This window comes from Delphinapterus leucas, chromosome 6 (genome assembly GCF_059928025.1).
Source record: "Delphinapterus leucas isolate spDelLeu-1000000601 "Yukka" chromosome 6, BTC_Dleu_Yukka2, whole genome shotgun sequence".
In the NCBI taxonomy this organism is placed as follows: Eukaryota; Metazoa; Chordata; class Mammalia; order Artiodactyla; family Monodontidae; genus Delphinapterus; species Delphinapterus leucas.
Window position 1 is genome coordinate 75,976,390 of NC_143134.1, and position 19,389 is coordinate 75,995,778.

Here is a 19,389-nt window from a genome sequence, read left to right on the forward strand (position 1 = left end):
AGGGGAAGATACATGCCTAGCAGAGCTGTAGAACCTTCTTCATAAACATTAATGGCCCAAACTTCTCTTAGCTATAACCATCTGGACAGAACCATAGCTTTGTCTATAACCTCCTGTTAAAGAAATTTTGTACATCATTCCCGTCATAATGTTGCTTGGTTACTCTTAGTTCATTGGAATACCCACCAAAGCATGATTAAATCTTTACAATGATTAATCAAAGATCTTTGAAAATATTTACAAAGTTCTTTTTCATTGCTAGGCAAGAAGAAATTATGATTATAATGACATGGCAGCCTCCTTGACTTACTGATTTCTAAAAGGGTCAAACCAATTTATGATACCTGTAGCAGAATATAAGCACACAAGTTTTATCACAATCTTATAAGCAGTGATGATATTGTTTTCATGCTGACTAACAGGTTGTTGTAGGCATCCCCTTCTTAATCCCATCATATTTTGGTCACCTGACTAAACTGAGCTATTTGGCTCATCCCCCTGAGCAACAGAGGAAACAGATTGATGTTTCTGGTGCCGAGTTCCAACTCCTAGCCTAGGCTTATGTTTTTTAAGCCTATTTCCTAGCCAGTTCCAAACATTTCCTGAATGAGACTATCTTTCTATAAATGTCATCTCACATTTGCAGCATTTTTGCATTTCCTCTTTGATCTCTTAGTCCTTCCCTGCACCTCTTAGGGATCCCAAAGGTTTACATTCTTTCCCCATTACCATTTATTTAACTCTCTCAAGTAGTTATGGCAACACATACACACACAGAGCAAACATGCATCAGACCCACATAATCAGGGATGCACCAGAAAATAAGAGAATTTTTGTTGTACTCCACACCCTCTGTTGCTAACGTTTTAAAAAAGGAGAATATAATAAACATTTCATTCATTTATTTGACTTTATTCATTCATTTATTTATTCCTTAATTCAACCATAATTTATTAGGTATATGCTCAGTGCAGGGCATATAAAGATGAATGAGGCTTAGATCCTACTTCTGACAATGAGATCACAGATGACAGAACATTAAGATAGAGATACGTAAAATAACTACCAACAGTACAATCTCACTGTCTCACAGAAGGGCTATATAGAAAAGTAGAGGAGTAGTTCTACCAATTGGACATATAAAAAATAGTGATTAATAGAGGCCCAGCTGAGCTGGTGTTCGGAGGGTTAACGTTCAGGCCATGCTGGATTCTAACTCCTGCTCATGCCTCACCCCACTCCTCCCTTCTCCCCAACGCTTAGCCCTCCCTCCCTGCCTCCAACCCTCCCCGCATCTGCTACTCACAAAACATGGGTGTTAGTAATCTTCCGGCTCGTCAGAGTGAGTCTCTGCTCTTACCTGACTTCCATGGAATGGGAGCAAGCCCCCCAGCAAATAAGGGTGCCCCAGAGAATTTGCCCTTTCTTCTTTGGCTGACTTCCAGCCCTCCCAGCGACCACAGAGACCCTCCCCAGCCACTTCAGGAAAACTGGATCTAGACCCAGTGGGGGCGGAGAAGTTCTTATAGCCTATTCAGGGATTTGGCCCCAGTGCAGGTGAGGAGACGGTAGGTACAGTTCAATGCCAGGAAACTCTGGACACGTATCTGAAGGTGGCCAGTAGTTTTTGGCGGGTTCCTTCTAAACAGAACCAGCTCAGAGAATGAGAGAACCATTTGACATCCGTAGAGGCAGCATTGAGTAAGGCAGGAAACTAAAGTTCACTGACTTAAGGAACACATACAGGTGAAAACAAACATACAAACAGTATCTCAGAGAAGGGACAAGATGAAAAGCCAGAGTTTGCCTTAAGCACCCCTGAACTCAAACTCCACTTCTACTTCTTTTTCTAAAGGGTTTTTCCTGATTTTCTGATGCCTTCCTCTATAATTCTAAATATTCTATTTCCACCTCATTTCTTGCTTCATTAACCTTAGCAGTATCTGCTGACTCCCTGCTATGAAAGATAAGAAATTTAGCTTATTTACGCTATTTCCTTTCGTTTTCTCTCTCCTCCTCACAATTTTTAGTTATATTTTTAACTTTTCTCTTGGTTCCCTTTGTAACTTTAATACACCTAGCCATCTATTTTTGGTTCCATAAACTTTAGGTAGTGTCCCTTGACATCCCACTATGTGCAGTGAGTGCATTTTCACCCCTCTATTTCCCCTCACCTTGCTTGCCCGCTTCACCTCTCAATTCTCTCAGCTGTACAATTGCTTTTACACGGTCATGGCTTAAAACATTTATATTCCTCCAGTGAAGCCTTCAGTGCCTTGCCAATGGCAGGATTTCCCAGTATGGGCCCCCTTGGCATTTAGAAGAGGACAGTTCTGCCTTTGTGGGGGGGCATGCCTCACACAGTTGGGGTTTTGACATCTGCAGTGACAGCAACAACCCAAATTATTTCCACACATTTCCAAATGGCCCCAGAGGTGCGTGCAATTCTCAGATGAGAACTGTTGCTCTCTGAGCTGATTCTGAAAATTGAAATTAAGAGCCAACCCCACCTGCAGTCCACGCCTGCCACCTCCGATCTACGCTCTGCCCAGAGGCAGAGTGATGATGGGGAAGCCTCCCGTGCAGTGACCCCCTGGCTTCCCGTTGCTCTGAGGGAAGAGGCTCTCATGCTCTGACACGATCCCCTCCCCAGCTTGGTCGCTTCTCCCTGCATTCTAATCCCATTGCACTCAGTTCCTGGAACATGCTGCCCTCTCCCACTTTGAGCCCTTGCACAGATCTCCTCTGCCTAGACTCTTGTTAATTTAGTCACGGCTTGAATGTCCCTTCCACAGAGACCCCTCCTCTGGCTCACTGCCCAGAATAGGTTAGGGTGCCCTGGGCCTCCTAGGCCTCTCCTGCGTCGTCTTGGAGACAGGATAGCACAGCGATTAGGGATAATGACACAGGAGTCTCTCTGGCTTCAAATCTCCACTCTACTACTGAAATGGCTTTGCAATCTTAGTTTCTCTCCTTAATTGAGGTATAATTGACATATAACACTATATTAGTTTGAGATGTACAACATAATGATTTGGTATATGTATATACTGTGAAATGATCACCGCAATGTTTACTTAACATCTGTCACCTCACACAGTTACAAATTTTGTTTCTTATGATGAGCACTTTTAAGATCTACTCCCTGAGCAACTTTCAAATACACAGTACAGTGTTGTTAACTATACTCACCATGCTGCATGTTTATAAGTTTACAGCTGAAGAAACTGAAGTTTCAAAAAGTTAAAATAGTCCTATTCTTGCTGTCGCATTGCCACTGTCCCTCAAATTCCAGACAAAATCCTTAACAGTTATACCTCAAAAATACACCTCGAATATGCCCACTTGTGTCTCCCCAGCCACCTAAACTGCTTCGCATCTTTCTATCTGGTTTTTCTGCTTCCACCTTGCTCTCTCTATGCTCTCATGCAGCCACCAGAATCATCATCTTGAAACAGAGATAGGATCAGGCCACTCTCCCGCATGAAACTGTCCTATTGTCTTTAGAATAAAGCTCCATTCCCTCCTGTGGCTTATGAGGCCATGCAAGATCTGGTCCCCGCCGCCTTCACTGACTTCACCTCCCTTCACTCTGCCCATGATCACATAGTCACACAGTCCCCATAGTCACACTGGCCTTCTCTCTGTCCCCTGAGTCCCAAGGCCTTTCCTTCTCCAGGGCCATTGCACTTGCAGTCCCCTCTGCCTGCGATGCCCTGCCCCCATCTATCGTATGTCAAGCCTGGTTCCCATTCTACTGTCCCAGTCAAATGTCTCCTCTTAGAAAGGAACTTCCCTGACCACCCAGTCTGTAACTGCTTTTCCCATCCCCAAGTTATTCCCCATGATATTTCCTAGTTTGTTTTGTGCATAGCATTTACCCCAATCTGAAATTTTCTGATTTGTTTGTCTACTTGTTCACTGTCCATTTCTCTTTCCCCATAAAAATATAACAATGAAAAAGGAATAAGTAAAAGGATGAAAGAGTGGACTTTCTAAGACTGGTAAGTGGCAGAGCTGGGGTTTGAACTGCGGTCTGTAGACTGTCTGAAGCCTGCCCTTTGCCGCAGGTATCTTTGGGTGCTCAGGGTCTCCATCCAGTCTTGGGGAAAGCCTGTTCTTGTGCAGCTGGAAAAAGTGAGGCTCCCAACGTGCCTTGGGGCATAGGCACCGTCTGTTATTTTATTTAATTCTCACAGCATTCCTGTAAGGGAGGTAAAGTATCTCCTTTTAGTGCTCTTGGCATTCTAGAATACAGTTAGACTAACCCAAGGTCATGTTCTACTAGCAATGAATGCCTAAACTCAGAGCTCACTGAATGTGCGTCACTGTTGTTGGGAAGACCCTTCCCTGTCTCTGCTTCGCATCCTCGCCACGCCATTCCTAAATCCGGTCAGGTGTGAGTGGTCAAGGCCCAACTCAACGAGAGTAAATGGCTGCCTTCTCACACCTGTTCCCCGGCTGGGAGCCTTGTATTTGAATCTTGACTACACCTGGCCTAACCCTAATCCCGGTGTGAGTTTCACTGGTGGAGATGTTTGGTAGATGTGTTTGAGTATCTGTGCTGCACAAAATAATAACAATAATCTCTTCCCTTCACATTGCTTCTTAGTATAGCCTGCTTTCATGAACATTATTTTCACCTCTCAGTGAGTTGTCATGTGAGATCAGAGCTGAGTGGAGTGACGGGCAGCCTGGACAGAACTGTAAAGTCAAAACTTTCGGCCTCTTTCCCTTTGTTTCTCCTGCCTCAATCCTAATCCCTGCACACTAGTTCACCTGTGCCTTCCCGGGTACCTCCCACTCTGGATGTTTCTTTACCTTTATTTCCATATTAGTTCTTACCCAGACCATTTTAAGGACAATGGGCTGATTCGATTAACAAGTCCCTGCTATCTCCCCTATACAGTCTAATGTTTGATGGAAACTATAATATATATTTCTACTTAAGGAATGATAGCAATGGTAAGAATTTCCCAGAGACCATTCTAGCAAAATAGCCATATGGATGGCTGTGTAATGTCACAGCTGCCAACAGCAACAGGAACTTTTATTGAACACTTGCCACGCGCCAGACACTGAGCTAAGCACTCGACATGCATTACTTCATTTGATGCCGCAGCGCCCTAGGAAGGAAAGCTGTATAGCCCTATTTAACAGATGAAGAAAGCTTGTGCAGAAAATTAAGGACGTTGTTCAACAGCACACAGCTATTAAGAGGCAGAGCAGAGAGGTAAATCCAAGTCTTATTCCATCCAGAATCCATGCTTTTTATACCATACCTTAATGCCCCCCGCCGCCCAGCCCTCTCCTGGCTAATGTGGAAAGTGTAGGATCAGATAAGAAGGGGAAGCCAGCACTAACTCAAGACTTCAAAAAATTTCTAGGGCTTTATTATTAACTCTCTGTTGTTCTATTTTAGAAATCACTTTGGCTCCTAGGAGGGGTCAAAATTCGAGGTGGTTCAGCACAGACAAAGGAGATCTGTGGGGTAGAGGGAAGTACAGCATAATGCTTAAGAGACTTGACTGTGGGCTCTCTGGCGCTTACGCCTTTATAATTGGGGCTAGTTATGTGAATATTGCTGAGCCTTGCTTTTCTTCATATGCAAAATGAGTGTATTAGTAGTACGTGCCTCATAGGATTACGGTGCATCATGTAAAACCCTTAGCATAGTACCTGGCACATAGCTGACATTAATGTAGCTGGAGAGAGAAAGCAAGAGCAAGAGAGAGAAAAGAGAGAGTGACAAAGAGACTAAAGAATTTTTTTCCTAGGTCCTGATCCTTATAAGGTTTCATAGGTGACATCTCTTCAGTACCTGGGTAATTCTGTTCCTGAACTTTTGCTGTGAAGTATTCTTTAAATTAAAATCAGGTCCGAGTTAAATCTTTATTTTAATAGTACTAGACTACTGCACTTACACAATCATGAACTGCTGACAATATATTTGTTAACGTTTTAGAAACATTTTGTAAGGGCATGAATCATGAAATGGTTTTCTTGATCTGTTTTTCCTCAGCATGTTACTAAATAGAGAGCAGGTAATCAAGAGTTACCTTGAGACTTTCACACACTAGAGATGGTAATGCAGAGAGGGAACAATTCACTCCAAAGTGCTTTTCTTGAAAGCTAAATGTCAGGAGAGACTAAAGAGTCGCTGTCAGAAAGTCTGTAATGATGAAGCACAAACATTAGCCTTCTTTTTTTTTTTTTTTTTGGATGGCTTGATGTTCTTTTAATGTATGAAAAAAATGTTTGAGCCTAGTGTAAACATGCTTTTGGTCCCTGAATTTTTTTTTAACATCTTTATTGGAGTATACTTGCTTTACAATGGTGTGTTAGTTTCTGCTTTATAACAAAGTGAATCAGTTATACATATACATATGTTCCCATATCTCTTATGTTCAAATCCTTGGGCTGACATTACGCTTGGTCACTATAGCACCTATATCAGGTCCTGCAATATCTTTTGACTTGAAGCAAGTTTTCCCTGTAACAAAGACCATTAAGTGGTCTGTTAATTAGAGGCACTGGGAGGAACTCAATATCATGTTCATCAAATATTTCTTTTGGAAAAAATGTTAAATGTCCCATAAATGAGAGCATGACCAGGCGTTCTCTTTCATCTGGATCTGGCTTAATGATCAGCTCAGCAGTCATTAAAGTCTGCATGGTAAACCCTTCTAAGTCTGCATCTTTATTCTGTTGTAAGATTAAAGAACAAACTTCAGAAGTCATTTATGGAGATGGAGAAAACCCCCATCTGGCCAGTCTGAAAAAAATATAAATGCATTTTTTCTGACCAGGCAAGAACCTTATGTCAGCACTTCTCAGAGTATGTCCCGTGGAATACAAATCCCTTGAGTTATTCCATTGAAAAGGGGTTCTGTGGTCAAATGAGTTGGGGAAGTTTTGTATGCTAGATCTCTACTTCCACATACACACATGAAGATTCACCCTGCACAGTAACATGTTAGAAACTCTGGTAAGTTCTACATTAAGGAATCCTGTTCAACCTTGTGTAAGGTGGCAGTTCCCTCAGAGTACTTGACATAGAACCCTTGTGTTGCGCATCATACTACTATCATAGCATTATGTATTGTATGGACATTGTCTACTTACCTGCCTACCTACATTAGCTTACATCAGATGGTAAGCTTCTGGAGAACAGAGATCCATATCTTATTTATTTTTTATTTCTTATGTGAACACAATTTCTGGAACAGAGTGGGTACTCAATAAATAGTTGGAAAGAGAACCGAACTCTCAATGAATATGTGTTGATGGCAAGGAAGAACAATGTAAATACATCAAAGGAAGAAGGAAGGTGAACCGTTTCTGCCTTTGAATCATATAAACCATAATCTCTTATAACGTAGCACCTGTGCAATTGGTCCTGCAAGGAATTTGAATGTGAACACTTAAAAGCAGGAACATCCTGCTGGAGTGGATATAAGGATGCACATAAACACGTATATGCCAAGTCTGGTTTAGGGCTTTTTATGATGATATTTATTAAAACCAGAAGCTGTAACTCTTTTCTTTGGAACAACTTACATCGCACCATTTCCCTATTCCCAAAGACTGATATGAGGTTTTCCCAGCTCTCTTGATTTTCCTGATCCCTTTCCTGTCCCCCAACACAGCTTCTCCAGCCTCCATTCTGTGCTGTGGTCCATGGAGCACCCACTTCCACATCATAGTCTCCCCACCCACAGGTCCTTCTGGCTTCTCCTACCTTGGTCCTCTTAACCCCTGGGAACCCTCAGCAGGTATTTTCATCTTCTTTTCCCTAAGCTTCTCAGCACAGCTGGAGAAAATGAGATTAATCGCCACTGTCCCCTCCAGGCTGCTGGAATCCATGCTGCTGGGAAAGCCTTTTATTCAGATCATCTCTCACTGACTTCCACGCTTGTTCCCCACCCCAGATATTCAGATCCATTTTCACTCGCAAGTTTCCAACTCGATCCTACCTGCCTCATTCTTAGGATGTGACCTCATGGGTTCAACTGCCAAAAGAATGAAGGCACTGAACACAAGCCCCTTCAATTCTGTTCCTCTCTGAATCCTCACTTGCCTCTCTTTGAATCTGACAGTTGGTTTCTCAGTCAAAACCAACCGGTCATCTATACGTTTGATTTCGTCGTCCTGCCTCCTCTGGGACCTTATTTCATAAATTGTTCCCTCGCTCATAAATTTTCAATTTCCATTAGTCCTTTGCATGCTGCCAACATATGTTGGTCATACAAATGAACAGCAAACCTTCCTTTCACCTTTTTACCCATTTAACTTGCCACCCTATCCCATTCCTTTAGTCTGCAAACTCCCTGGAACACGTGTCTTCAATTACTGTCTAGGAACCAGTGCAGTTTCTCCTTCTTCAAATCCTTGCCTTCCTCCTCCACTGCTCCCTCAAGGGTTTATCAACAGCAAATATTTCCCATTGATCTTGCTGCAGGAATCATCATATCTGAGAAAGTCCTACCCTTCTCTCAAAGTCCATCTCAAGAGCCCCTTCCTCTTTGAATTTTGTATAAGTCATTAATTTGTGTTTTGTTGGGATGAGATTGTATGAAAAAAGATCCTAGGTCAGGGCTAGGAAGACTTGGCTTTAAGTCTTGACTCTGGCATGAAATGACACAAATCAGAATGTCATGTCACCTCTCCATGAAATAAAAACATGTTTTAAGATGTCCACTCAGTCTCTTCTAATTCTTATTATATTTTTAGACATCTTAATGTCAGGAACTGTCTTTTAATATTGTGCAGCACAGTCCTTGTGGATAGCTTTCTCTATTTCTTTATTTCCTCTCACAATAATCTTCTCATTTTAGCAAAAAGTGAACGAAATTTGTCTGTGATTTGGATTTCTGCTTTTCACTTTGCCCTTTAATAATGAAAATGAAACTAAATGTAAAATATCTAGGGTTCTAAAATTTTTAAAGACAGCACTTAGCAGTTCGCTTGGATAGAAGAACAGGTCTAGTAAGTTTCTGGAGAGATTTTATAAATAGGTGGCTACTTAATAACAAGACACTCTGCTATAAAGGGACTAAGGAATCAGAAAACCAATGTGTAGATAAGATACATGAGAAAAGGTGAATTTCCTATCACATTTCATGATGTCTGAGAACATTGGGAAATGGCTGCTCCAGGATATTAATGTTCCAGCATAATTAAAGCAGGGCAGCTGAGTGCAAAGCAGAAATTGCAAGATCATTAATTTCTGACACAATAATCAACACATTATAGAACAGATTAGGGTGGTTCCATACACAGAGCCAGGAAAATTATACTGTCAAGTGGAATATGTTTTAATGTGAAATTGGATAGAGGAGCTAAGTATGGAAAAGGAGCCTACTGTTGAGTTTTTCCAAGCAAAACTCAGTGTCAGCTGTCAGTCCAGGAATTATAAATTACTTTAAATATGCATAAGGCAGAGTTGAGATACTCTGATTTTCCTTCTCTTTCATTTCCTTTCAGATATTTGTTGTTGGGTTTCTGTGTTTCATGTCAATTTATAGGGAAATGACTGGAAAGACTGATTAGCACAACTGGTAGTCGCTAACACACAGCTTACGTGAGTGTGGTGTTTATGTCAGTGCATTCTTTCATGACTTTCCCAAGGAATTAATTTCATAGAATATGGCTGGATTACCACGTTTGTCCTCTCAGCACCATGGAGATATCTGGGACATTCTTTCCTCATAGTCTTATTAGTAAGCTTAATTAAGCAAAAATGTATTCCAAAGATTGTTTATAAACCTAAAAACACTACCTCCCTCCACACTTCCAGATTCCTAATCTTGTATTTGACAGTCTCACGATGGCTGCCTTTATAGGGAGTCTTTTCCCGGGTTTTTTGGATGAGGCAACACTGACTAATTTGCACTTTGAGATTCTCTGGGGATCCTCTGGTTTCCTGAGCTCATAGACCAGGTAAGTATTTGCTGGACACTCTAGGTATAAGCTCAATTCACTTACTTGGAAATCGACAATTCACACATTAGTAAAGACTCGCTACTTTCTCCCACGGAAGAATACCTTATTTCCTTTTGCATAGATATCCCCACCTTTTTCTCCCTCCCTTGTGTGGCTTTCTGTGGGTATTCTGTGCTCTGTCTTTGCAGTACCTACATCTAGTAGAAGTCTCTCTCCAGGTGGTCAACAAGCTACCTCCCTATGCATCTCCCACCACAGCCTGAAGGGTCATGAGCTCCTATTTTCTCTTCAACATTGGCTTACATGTGAACGTAGGCAATGCTCAAAGACGCATTACTATTTGTGGCCTGCCTATTTCATCTCAGTCTCTGAACCAAGACATTTAGTTCTCCCTTAGTGTCTTTCTCCAAATAAAGATTGCCTAATAAACATATCTGAAAGGCAAATGTCAAGCCAGAAAAAACAGTTTGCAACGTATATGACAAACTCCTAATACATTTAAGCTTTAAATTTAATATATCAATAAGCAAAACATGAACTAAGAAGTAGGAAGGTGGGCAATGAATATATACAGGCAAATCAGAAAAAAAGAAATATTACTGGAAAATAAATGCACAAACATGTCCAACTTCATTTATAATCAAAGAAATTTAAAAAGTAATAAAATAGCACATTTGTCTATCAAATGGATAAAGATATTTTGAAAACAATACTCTGGAGTATGATATTTGTATTAATAGCTGCATTCATACTGCCTGTATTGTTCAGTTTATCAATTAAAAAATCTTTCACTTTAGGCCAAAAATATATAGATGTATATATAATATAGGAGTTATATATATACTTAAATTTCATTTATTAAATATTTATATATATAATTACATATTTAAGTATATTATATATAAATCATTGCCCTGGAGAGGTGAGTATTCAAGGAAATAGGATTCTCATAAGCTCTAGCGTGAAGGTAAATTGATATAATATTACTAGATGACAATTCAATTACCTGTATCAAAAAGAAAGATCCCAAACATGCATATCCTTTGACATAATAATTCTAATTCTAGGAATTTATCATCAGGAAATAATCATGGTTATGCACAAAGGTTTATCTACTGATATTCATCACAGCAGTATTTGTAATATTGCAAAATTGGAAACTGCCCAATTATCCATCAGTAGGGGTTGGTTAAATAAGTTGTAACACAGCTAAAAAGGGCTCAGCATTATACAAGTTTTTAGCCACAGCTCTGCCTCAAGTCAGGATCTCCACTTTGCCCTGGGAGTTAATGAAAATAAGACCCACACTGTCTCTATGTCTCATACCTGAGCAGAGTGAAGTCATTATTCCTGTTTGGCTATTAGCTAAGGTCACTGTCTTCTCCTGACCCAGAGAAATTCATCCAGAGCAGGGGTGAGCCCTTGAGAGTCAAGACAAAGACGTAGATTCCGCCTTTTTTGCAATTGATTGTGTTCTCCAAGTCTCCTGGTAGGACTGACGTTTTATATCTCCATCCACGTGTCACAATAGGACCGTATTATGATGTTCATCCTTGGGCATGACAATTAAATTGATGATTACATTACATTGCTCAGGGAAGTGTTTGACCAGGGGTCCTCCCGAAGGGAGGTGGGCCGGAGATGAACCACATTGTATGTCCAGGAAGGCATTCACACCTATTTCCTTTAGTGACAATGAAAGGCTTATAGGAAAATTTTATATAATAATGTTCTCGTTATTAGGGTGTGAAATTAGATCCTAAAACACTAAAAATGATACCATCTCACCTTTAGTTCTAATGTTCATTTTCTCAGAGGCTTTTCATGTTTATTTTCCATTTAGACCCTCAATACTAATTGTACAGGATTGTGTAGGATCTATGTCCCACAAAAAAGAGAGCATGAATTTTGGAGTCAGACAGACCTCACTCCCAAAACAAAGGAAAGGAAGTGAAAATGGGTGCAAATGAAGATAAGATTGAAGGTGTGGATGTGGGGAGTTGAGGGGATTCTTTCCTATGGGCTAAATTTTCTGTGTGGAGCAGACATAAGGTCATCGGCTAAGAGAGAGAAGGACATCAGTGAAGTTAGGGAACACCTGCTGTGGAGAGGCGGGGTTAGTGCCTGCGAGGAGAGGTTTCAACACTCACCAGCCCTGAAATTCAGTCACGATCTATGTAAGATTCAGGTTCTGGTGCCAGGTGATGGAGAACTCTTTATAAACATACATAAGGCAAAATGACAGGAAGCTAGTTATAATATAAATACAGGTCAAAGACATACTTGTCCTCTGCTATTAATTGGGGAGTTTCAAGCCTTTCAGAATCATATTCTAAAATACCTAAAGCAAAAAGGAGAAAATGAGCAGATTGGTATAATGAAATATGTTCTATCAGATATTCGGAGTGTCATGTTTCATGACCGGGTCTACAGCTAGCTGTTATATGACCTTGAGCTCATATCATAGGGTCCCTGGGCCTTTTCCTCATTCTAAAAAATATCTGATTCTGAGGTCTCTTCTGGAAACTCCTTTTCCTTTTCAGTGACCAAATGATTTGAAAATAATGCAGATTTCTGAAATCAGTGAGTTGAGAGATCTGGGTATTTACCACACAAATAAGAATGAAAAACTTTGCTGCTGATCTGCAAATCTACCACAGGGTGCCCTCTACCCTAAAATGGAAGGCTCTTACAAGCAGACGGACTCATGCTGGGTAAAGCTGGAAGCTGTTCAGTCTTTGTTGCTTGTGAAAGCCAAGAGCTGAATTAAATCAGATGGGTCTTTAAGAAAAGAAGAAACAAAACAGATGGATCTTTTAAGAAAAAGTGTTGGTCAGCTAAAGACTTATTTAAAAACACATGGTCATTCTGCCTTTTGTGGGATCTGAAGACCAAATATAGTATCTGCAGGAGGCATGCTGTTACGGTTTAGCAACTATTTCCCCAAACATGGCTGGAATTCTAAAAATACTAAAGTCTTATACTCATTTTTCTAGATAAAGCTCCACTCAGCCTGTCTTTAGGGATTTGTGAAAATTCCACCCTTTTAGCCAAGTGTCTAATGTCAGAATTTTTGTTTTGCTTTATGTTTTTTTTTTTTAATTCTCTTAACAACTTATTGTCAAACAGTTAAATGAATGCAGTTGCATTACACAGTATAGTATATCCTGCAATTGTGTCAAAAGCATCTTAATGAAGGGCTCTGGAATTCCACTGACTGGATTATAGTAATTTTGTGAGTAATTATTCCACCAGCTCTGCAGTCGCCATATCCAAATTTATCTGTGCAAATGATTCCAGAAGATTTCAAACCTCGTCAGAATAGAAGTTAAATTTAACCCAGAATCAAACCCTCTGGTAAATTGTTGAGGTCCACTGCTTATAACAAGAACGTAACTAGGTTTGTTTTCGAACATGGGTAATTTATGGTGTTGGTGGCATAGGACTGAAATGTTTCTATGTGAAGATAGGAGGCCATTTCTGGAAACTATCATTCACATACTAATTATAGGCCCAACTGGGGCTCTTCAATTGGTAAAGTAGGTGGTGGATTAACCCAACAACCTGGCCAGCGATGTCTCTCTGGAAGGCCATGAAACTACTTTAAAGGTCAGTGAAAAACCAGTCAGTTCAGCCAGTGTTGAGCTCTTTAATACCAACGATGTTTTTTTAACTACACAACAAAGGTTTGTGGTTCCCTGCAAAAGCTTTCATTACTTCCCTCCCTCAGCAAAGTCCTATTCATTGTGTTGGGGACCACTTAAACTATGACACTTCATAAAGTTATAATTAGTAACCCTAATGTTTTTTCTTTCCTGCATGCTTTAATCAAGAACTTTTCTGGACTTTTACAGGTTTAGGGGCAGTCTAGCCCCTCTGAGTAACCCAGCCTTGTGGCTGCGTTTCTGTGCAGACTCTCTCTCCACCCCACTGTCCCCACCCCCTGGGAGGAAAAAACTTTAGGAGAGAATTAAAATTTGTATACTATGAGCAAAGTTTTCTCAGTTACCCTTAGGATTTGCTCCCTGTCATTATGTTATTTTGAGGGAGTAGATCATTCTTTTTTGAAAGGGAGGCAAGTGAAAACAAAGAAGATACTCCATTGCCCTTTGACAATTTGCAGTTTTCTGAAGCAGGAAATTGGAAGAGGGAAGCCCTGATCATCTCCAGGATGATTATTCAGCTGGAGTGTCAGTCCATCTCCCTTGCTTTTTTGCTCCTTTGCCTTTTCCTTCCAGGGCTTGAGGGTATTTCATTGCTCCTTAGAACTACCACCTGGTGATGTGCAGAGGAGAAGAAAACTAATTCAATCTAGCCTGCTTTTAACATGTAAACAACTGTCCTGCTCTGACTAGGAAGAATTAACAGGTTGAAATTGACAGAGAATCCAAAAAGGAGGTAACAGATCTGAAAGTTCCTCACATAGGGACTACACATAATAGAAATTTAGCAAGTGGGGTTTGATAATCCACATAGCAGTTTTCTACCACCTTTGACTGGTGGTTCTCAGCCAGAAAAGATTTTGCCCTGGCCCCCCTCCCCAAAGGGACATTTGGCAGTGTCTGGAGACATTTTGGTTTGTTATAACTTGGGGGTGATATTGGTATCTAGTGAGTAGAGACCAGGAATGCTTAACATCCTGCAATGCACAGGGCAGTCCCCTACAACAAAGAATTATCTGGCCCCAAATGTCAATAGGGCTGAGATCAGAACACCCTGCTGTAGATAAATGAGCATGTGCAATGTCTAATTTTAATATGATAAGAAGTAAGTTAAATCATGTTTTTGATCCTTACTTGACAATATTTAAAATTATTTGTTTGCAAATATGTATTTATCACTCTCTCCATTCACTGCCTATTTGTATTTCCAAAGTTAGTCTAGCTAAGTTTTCTCAACAATTAATATTCTCTATCAAAAAAAATTTTAAGTATCACTAGTCCCTAAGGACTGGAACCTTTAGTGCACTGAAACAAATTCATTGACACAAATCTAATTTGCCCTAACTTTTAAGAGATTTGCATAAAATCAAGAACACTAAGGGACAGCAATTTACTTTGTCCCTCTTCTCCCCTCTTAAATAGATATTAGTATCTATTCAAGTTGCCTAAGATTTTTTTCCCAGTCTTTAGAGATATTCTGTTTACTTTGAAATACTGCCAAAAATGAAATAAACACTGTTTTTTTAAAAAAGATCTATAAATAAACAAGAGGTTAATCCCCTTAAGAATTTAGACTATGGGCAGTTTCGTTCTTGTCACATTCTTAATGGGACCCAGGGACAGAGTTCTTAAGAACAGACCAAAATGTTTGGCTTTCTCTTCGCCTGTGTCAGCCAGGCCCAATCCTCAGCTTACCCAGTCACCAACTACCCTAAAATAACCTCTCCACCTCAAGAGGCCCTCAAAATGCAAGATGGCAGCACAGGAATAGGAGATGACATTATCAGCATTATTTATAGCAGGGTGGAAATCCAATGTGTTAGACCAAACAAGCTGATCTTGTCACGTTTCTTTTGTGTGTTGGAATGCTGATAGACAGCTGCCAAACAGATCTGAGGTTTGAGGCCATAGTTTGAATCTAGTACATAGCTGACTGACTTTGTGGCTCTTTTATCAGAACAACATGTGGTCTGGCCAGTATTCTAAGTGTAGAAAGAGTTCTAAGATAGGAATAACCTAGTGGCCTGCTGTTGTCCAGAACATCTTTAGCATTTCACTTAACCCACTGTGGCAGTTCACAGATTTGTTTGGAATGTCCAAAAGGAGCCAGGAAGCTCTATCCAGTGGAACTTTCTGCAATGAGGAAATGTTACATATCTGCCAGAACCAGCTCACTTGATCACTGGCTCTATGTGGCTGTTACGCACTTGAAATGTGATTAGTGCACCTAAGGAAATGAATTTTAAATTTTATTTAATTTTCATTTAAATAGCCACATGTCCTCGTGGCTACTATAATAAACAGTGCCAATCTGAAAAACAGTAACTCATTATTCCACATCTTCATTATAGATATTTTGATTCCTTCTTCTTTTCTCTCAATTATAAATATAGCAAAATTAAAGAATGTTTAGAAAATGAAAGGAAATTCTATTCAATACCCATAATTTCATGAACCTAACAAAATTGTTATACATTTGGTAAATTTTCAAGGTTTTTTTCTATGTATTTTTAGATGAGTTCGATATAATTTATTTTATTTTGCTTTATTTTAATTTTATCTATTATAACCAGCTTTTTTTCACTTAACATTATGAGAGGAATATATTCCTCTACTACTAAATAATATTCACAAGCTATCAGAGTTAATGATTGCCTATTTCTTAGATTGTAGCACCATGATTTGTGTATTTCCTCTGTTTTTGCAATCTTGGGTTCTTCATTTGTTTGCTTCCTTGCTTGCTTGGTTTTATGGTCATTATAAAATAATGCTGTAGTAAACATGTGAAAGCATGTTTACATTTCTCCTCTTTAAGATATGTTTACCTGCCAAATGTTTGAGTCTTATTTAGGTAATAATTTACATGGTGAATCATTTCACTACCACAGAATCATTTTGAAAAAGTACTTTTTCAGTATTCATGTCAAAAACAGACTTTAAAGAAGCGAAAGGAAAAGAAAGCCAAGTCTTTTCTAGCTGCAGCACTATTAATTCAGTAAATTACGAGACAGATTACTATTCCTTCCCATAGAACAGGAAGAATTGCTGATAAAATGTAACTGTACTCAGGGCTGATGCCATAGACCTCTGCTTTGCAAATGGGGAACAAATTCCCACGCATAAATCCTACAAGTAAAATATTTTACATAGATCATCTCTAGAATTTATAAAGATAAGAAAATTAATGGAAGTTAAATTAAAAATCCCAAAATGCCCCTTTTATTTTGTTCCTTGTAAATACATATAGTTATATATTATCACATCTCCAAACTATCCTTTTTATAATTTAAAGTAATATGAATACAGTCCAAGTAAACTTTCACACATCTTACGATTAGGAGTTATTCTGAAGATATTGGCCTAAGACATTTTATATTTTGCATAGTGATAAACTGTCATGAGATTTTTCAATTTCTTTTTAAATAAATTCTATATTCTGGTGGCTCTGATCATCAAAGAGCAGTTAGATCCTATTGATAACACAGATAAATCGAAGACATAGCATACTGTATATTAGAACCTAAAAAGAATCAAATGTTCTCATTATTCATAATTTGGGTTGTACTTTCTGTAATATCTCTTTGTCTTTTTTGAATTAAGATTTGTATTTGAGGGATTGACCATGGACTGAATGACCTTGTGCTCATTAAACATTAGGTTATACCTGTGAAGCAGCTTTGTAAACTGCAAAGTACTGTGAAAATCTAGTATAAATGTTTTGAAAAGTGCTCTTTGCTCATCCTATACATGAAAAGGAGACTTTTAAATTGGCTTAATGGAAAGAAATCCAAGACTTTTCTCTCTGTCTTTGGCACAATGAATTTAATAATTTATAGTAGAGATTTATTTTTCCTTCACATACAAAAGTAAAAATGTTTGGCCTGATAAAATAACTGCATTTAGGGCTTTTATTAGTGATAACACTCAGGGACATAGATCTTTACTTTGGAAATGGAACTTGGGTCTCCAGATAGCAAATCACTGGGACTTTGTTCACTCTATGAATGAAGCACATTGCCAGAAAGTCACTTCCAAAGAATCAATAGTGTGTTTACACTGGAAATGTTTGTAAAAAAGCTTGGACTGCCATCCACCCTGTACGCACTTTGTGGATTATCTGGGGAAAATATCTAAAAGTTGACTGGTTTTCCTCTGCCACCTAGTTAACGTCTTGCTTTCCTCTCCCAGTGTTTTAAAGAATGCAAACTAAGTTCAGCATTTGTGTACACAACATATCATTGTGAGCTTGATTCTACTGAAAAAAATAAGAGAAGTAGTCCCAGGGTCATATATAAATGGTTAACCATTACTCATGCCACTGTGATCTGTGGTTCACAGACAATGAAGAGGTGCCTGTAGTTTGCTTCTGCACATCTGTTGTGTCAAGTACATCCCAGGTCGTAAGTGTTTCCAATTTTCGGTTAACAGAACTCACAGTTTTACTTTTCTGAATTGCAGGTGGTTTTCATGAGCCTGTGCAAAAGTTTCTGGGACTGTGGACTTGTAGCCCTGGATGACATTACAATAGAATTGGGAAGCTGCTGGTCTCCAGGTAAGACGGCGGTCATTTCAGCTTTCTTTTGTCTCCCTGGCCGATTCATGGCATGTCCTGTTTCTCTAAGAACATACCACATACATTTAATCTGTGCTAGTCTGTCCTTTGCCTTTCTTGTCAGAAGTGCCTCTCTCATTTAGAAATGATGCCTTGAATGCAATGTGTGTCTTTGTACATATGACTTGACCCCTGTATCTTCATCTATAAGAGAGGTGGTAATACCTACCTGAAAAGTGGGGATAGTACACTTAAATTCCCTAGTGTAGGACCTGGCACAAAACAGCGCTTTAAAAACAAATACCTTCTATTATAATTCCTTTTGTTATTATTATTGTTGTTGCCTCATACGCATGCAGATTTTCAAGAAATATTGATGAAATTGTTATTATACATAGACTAGGTAAACATATCATATCTAAATGATAATAAATATTTTCCAAGTGAATTAAATGACAGTGGAACAATGGAGCAAGTATTGATGATAGTGACAAATATTGTGGCTGTGTGTTGGACCGTATGTCTAATGAGAAAATTGTGCATACCTCAACCCAAATCATTGGTTTCTATCTACTAGTTACCACTGCATCCTAAGTCTCAGGGTATCCATTTCTTTAACAAACAGGCAAATTGTGGCATCAATTTGGCACCAGAGAATAATCTCCATGTTTATTTAATCAAAAGATAATTTGTTTGTAGTCGATTTGTGTGGCACTGCAAGAACAGCATAAAACAAGATAAAAATCTCTACACTCAAGACGTAGAAAAGGGAATGAGGCTTCATTAGCTTGTAGTGTATATAAAATAAAATGAAGTAAAATAATTATCATGCAAGAGATGGAAAAGATAAGCTATTTATTAGAGAATCTAGAGGTAGGGAGGTACAACCAAAGAAGTCCCCAGGAAGTTGGGAGGTGACACCACTCTAATAATAATCATTATTACAGTTATTGAAGATAACACCCAAAGACATAAACATTTGTTTGTTTTTGGAAATGGAAAATAAGCCTCCAGGTAGCAAAACACCAAGTTCTAATATATATTTAGCTAATATTTATTGAGAACTTCATGTTCTAAATATTTTACATACATCATCTTATTTAATCCTCACAACCCCCTGAGGTGGATACCACTAATATTCCCACATTACAAATAAGAATGCTGAGGCACAGAAAAATTCAGTAACCTGCTCCACACATATTAAGCTATGTCTCCAAAATCACATTTAAT

The 19,389-nt window shown here is 39.1% G+C and overlaps 1 protein-coding gene across 1 annotated transcript in view; it reads left to right on the forward strand.

Moving 5' to 3' along the window:
- Positions 1–19,389, forward strand: part of MAMDC2 (MAM domain containing 2) — a 178,493-nt gene that overhangs the window by 123,622 nt on the left and 35,482 nt on the right. The window contains exon 10 of the mRNA XM_022573534.2: positions 18,066–18,159. Coding sequence (XP_022429242.2) covers positions 18,066–18,159 — 94 coding nt within the window. The remainder of the gene's footprint in view (positions 1–18,065; positions 18,160–19,389) is intronic.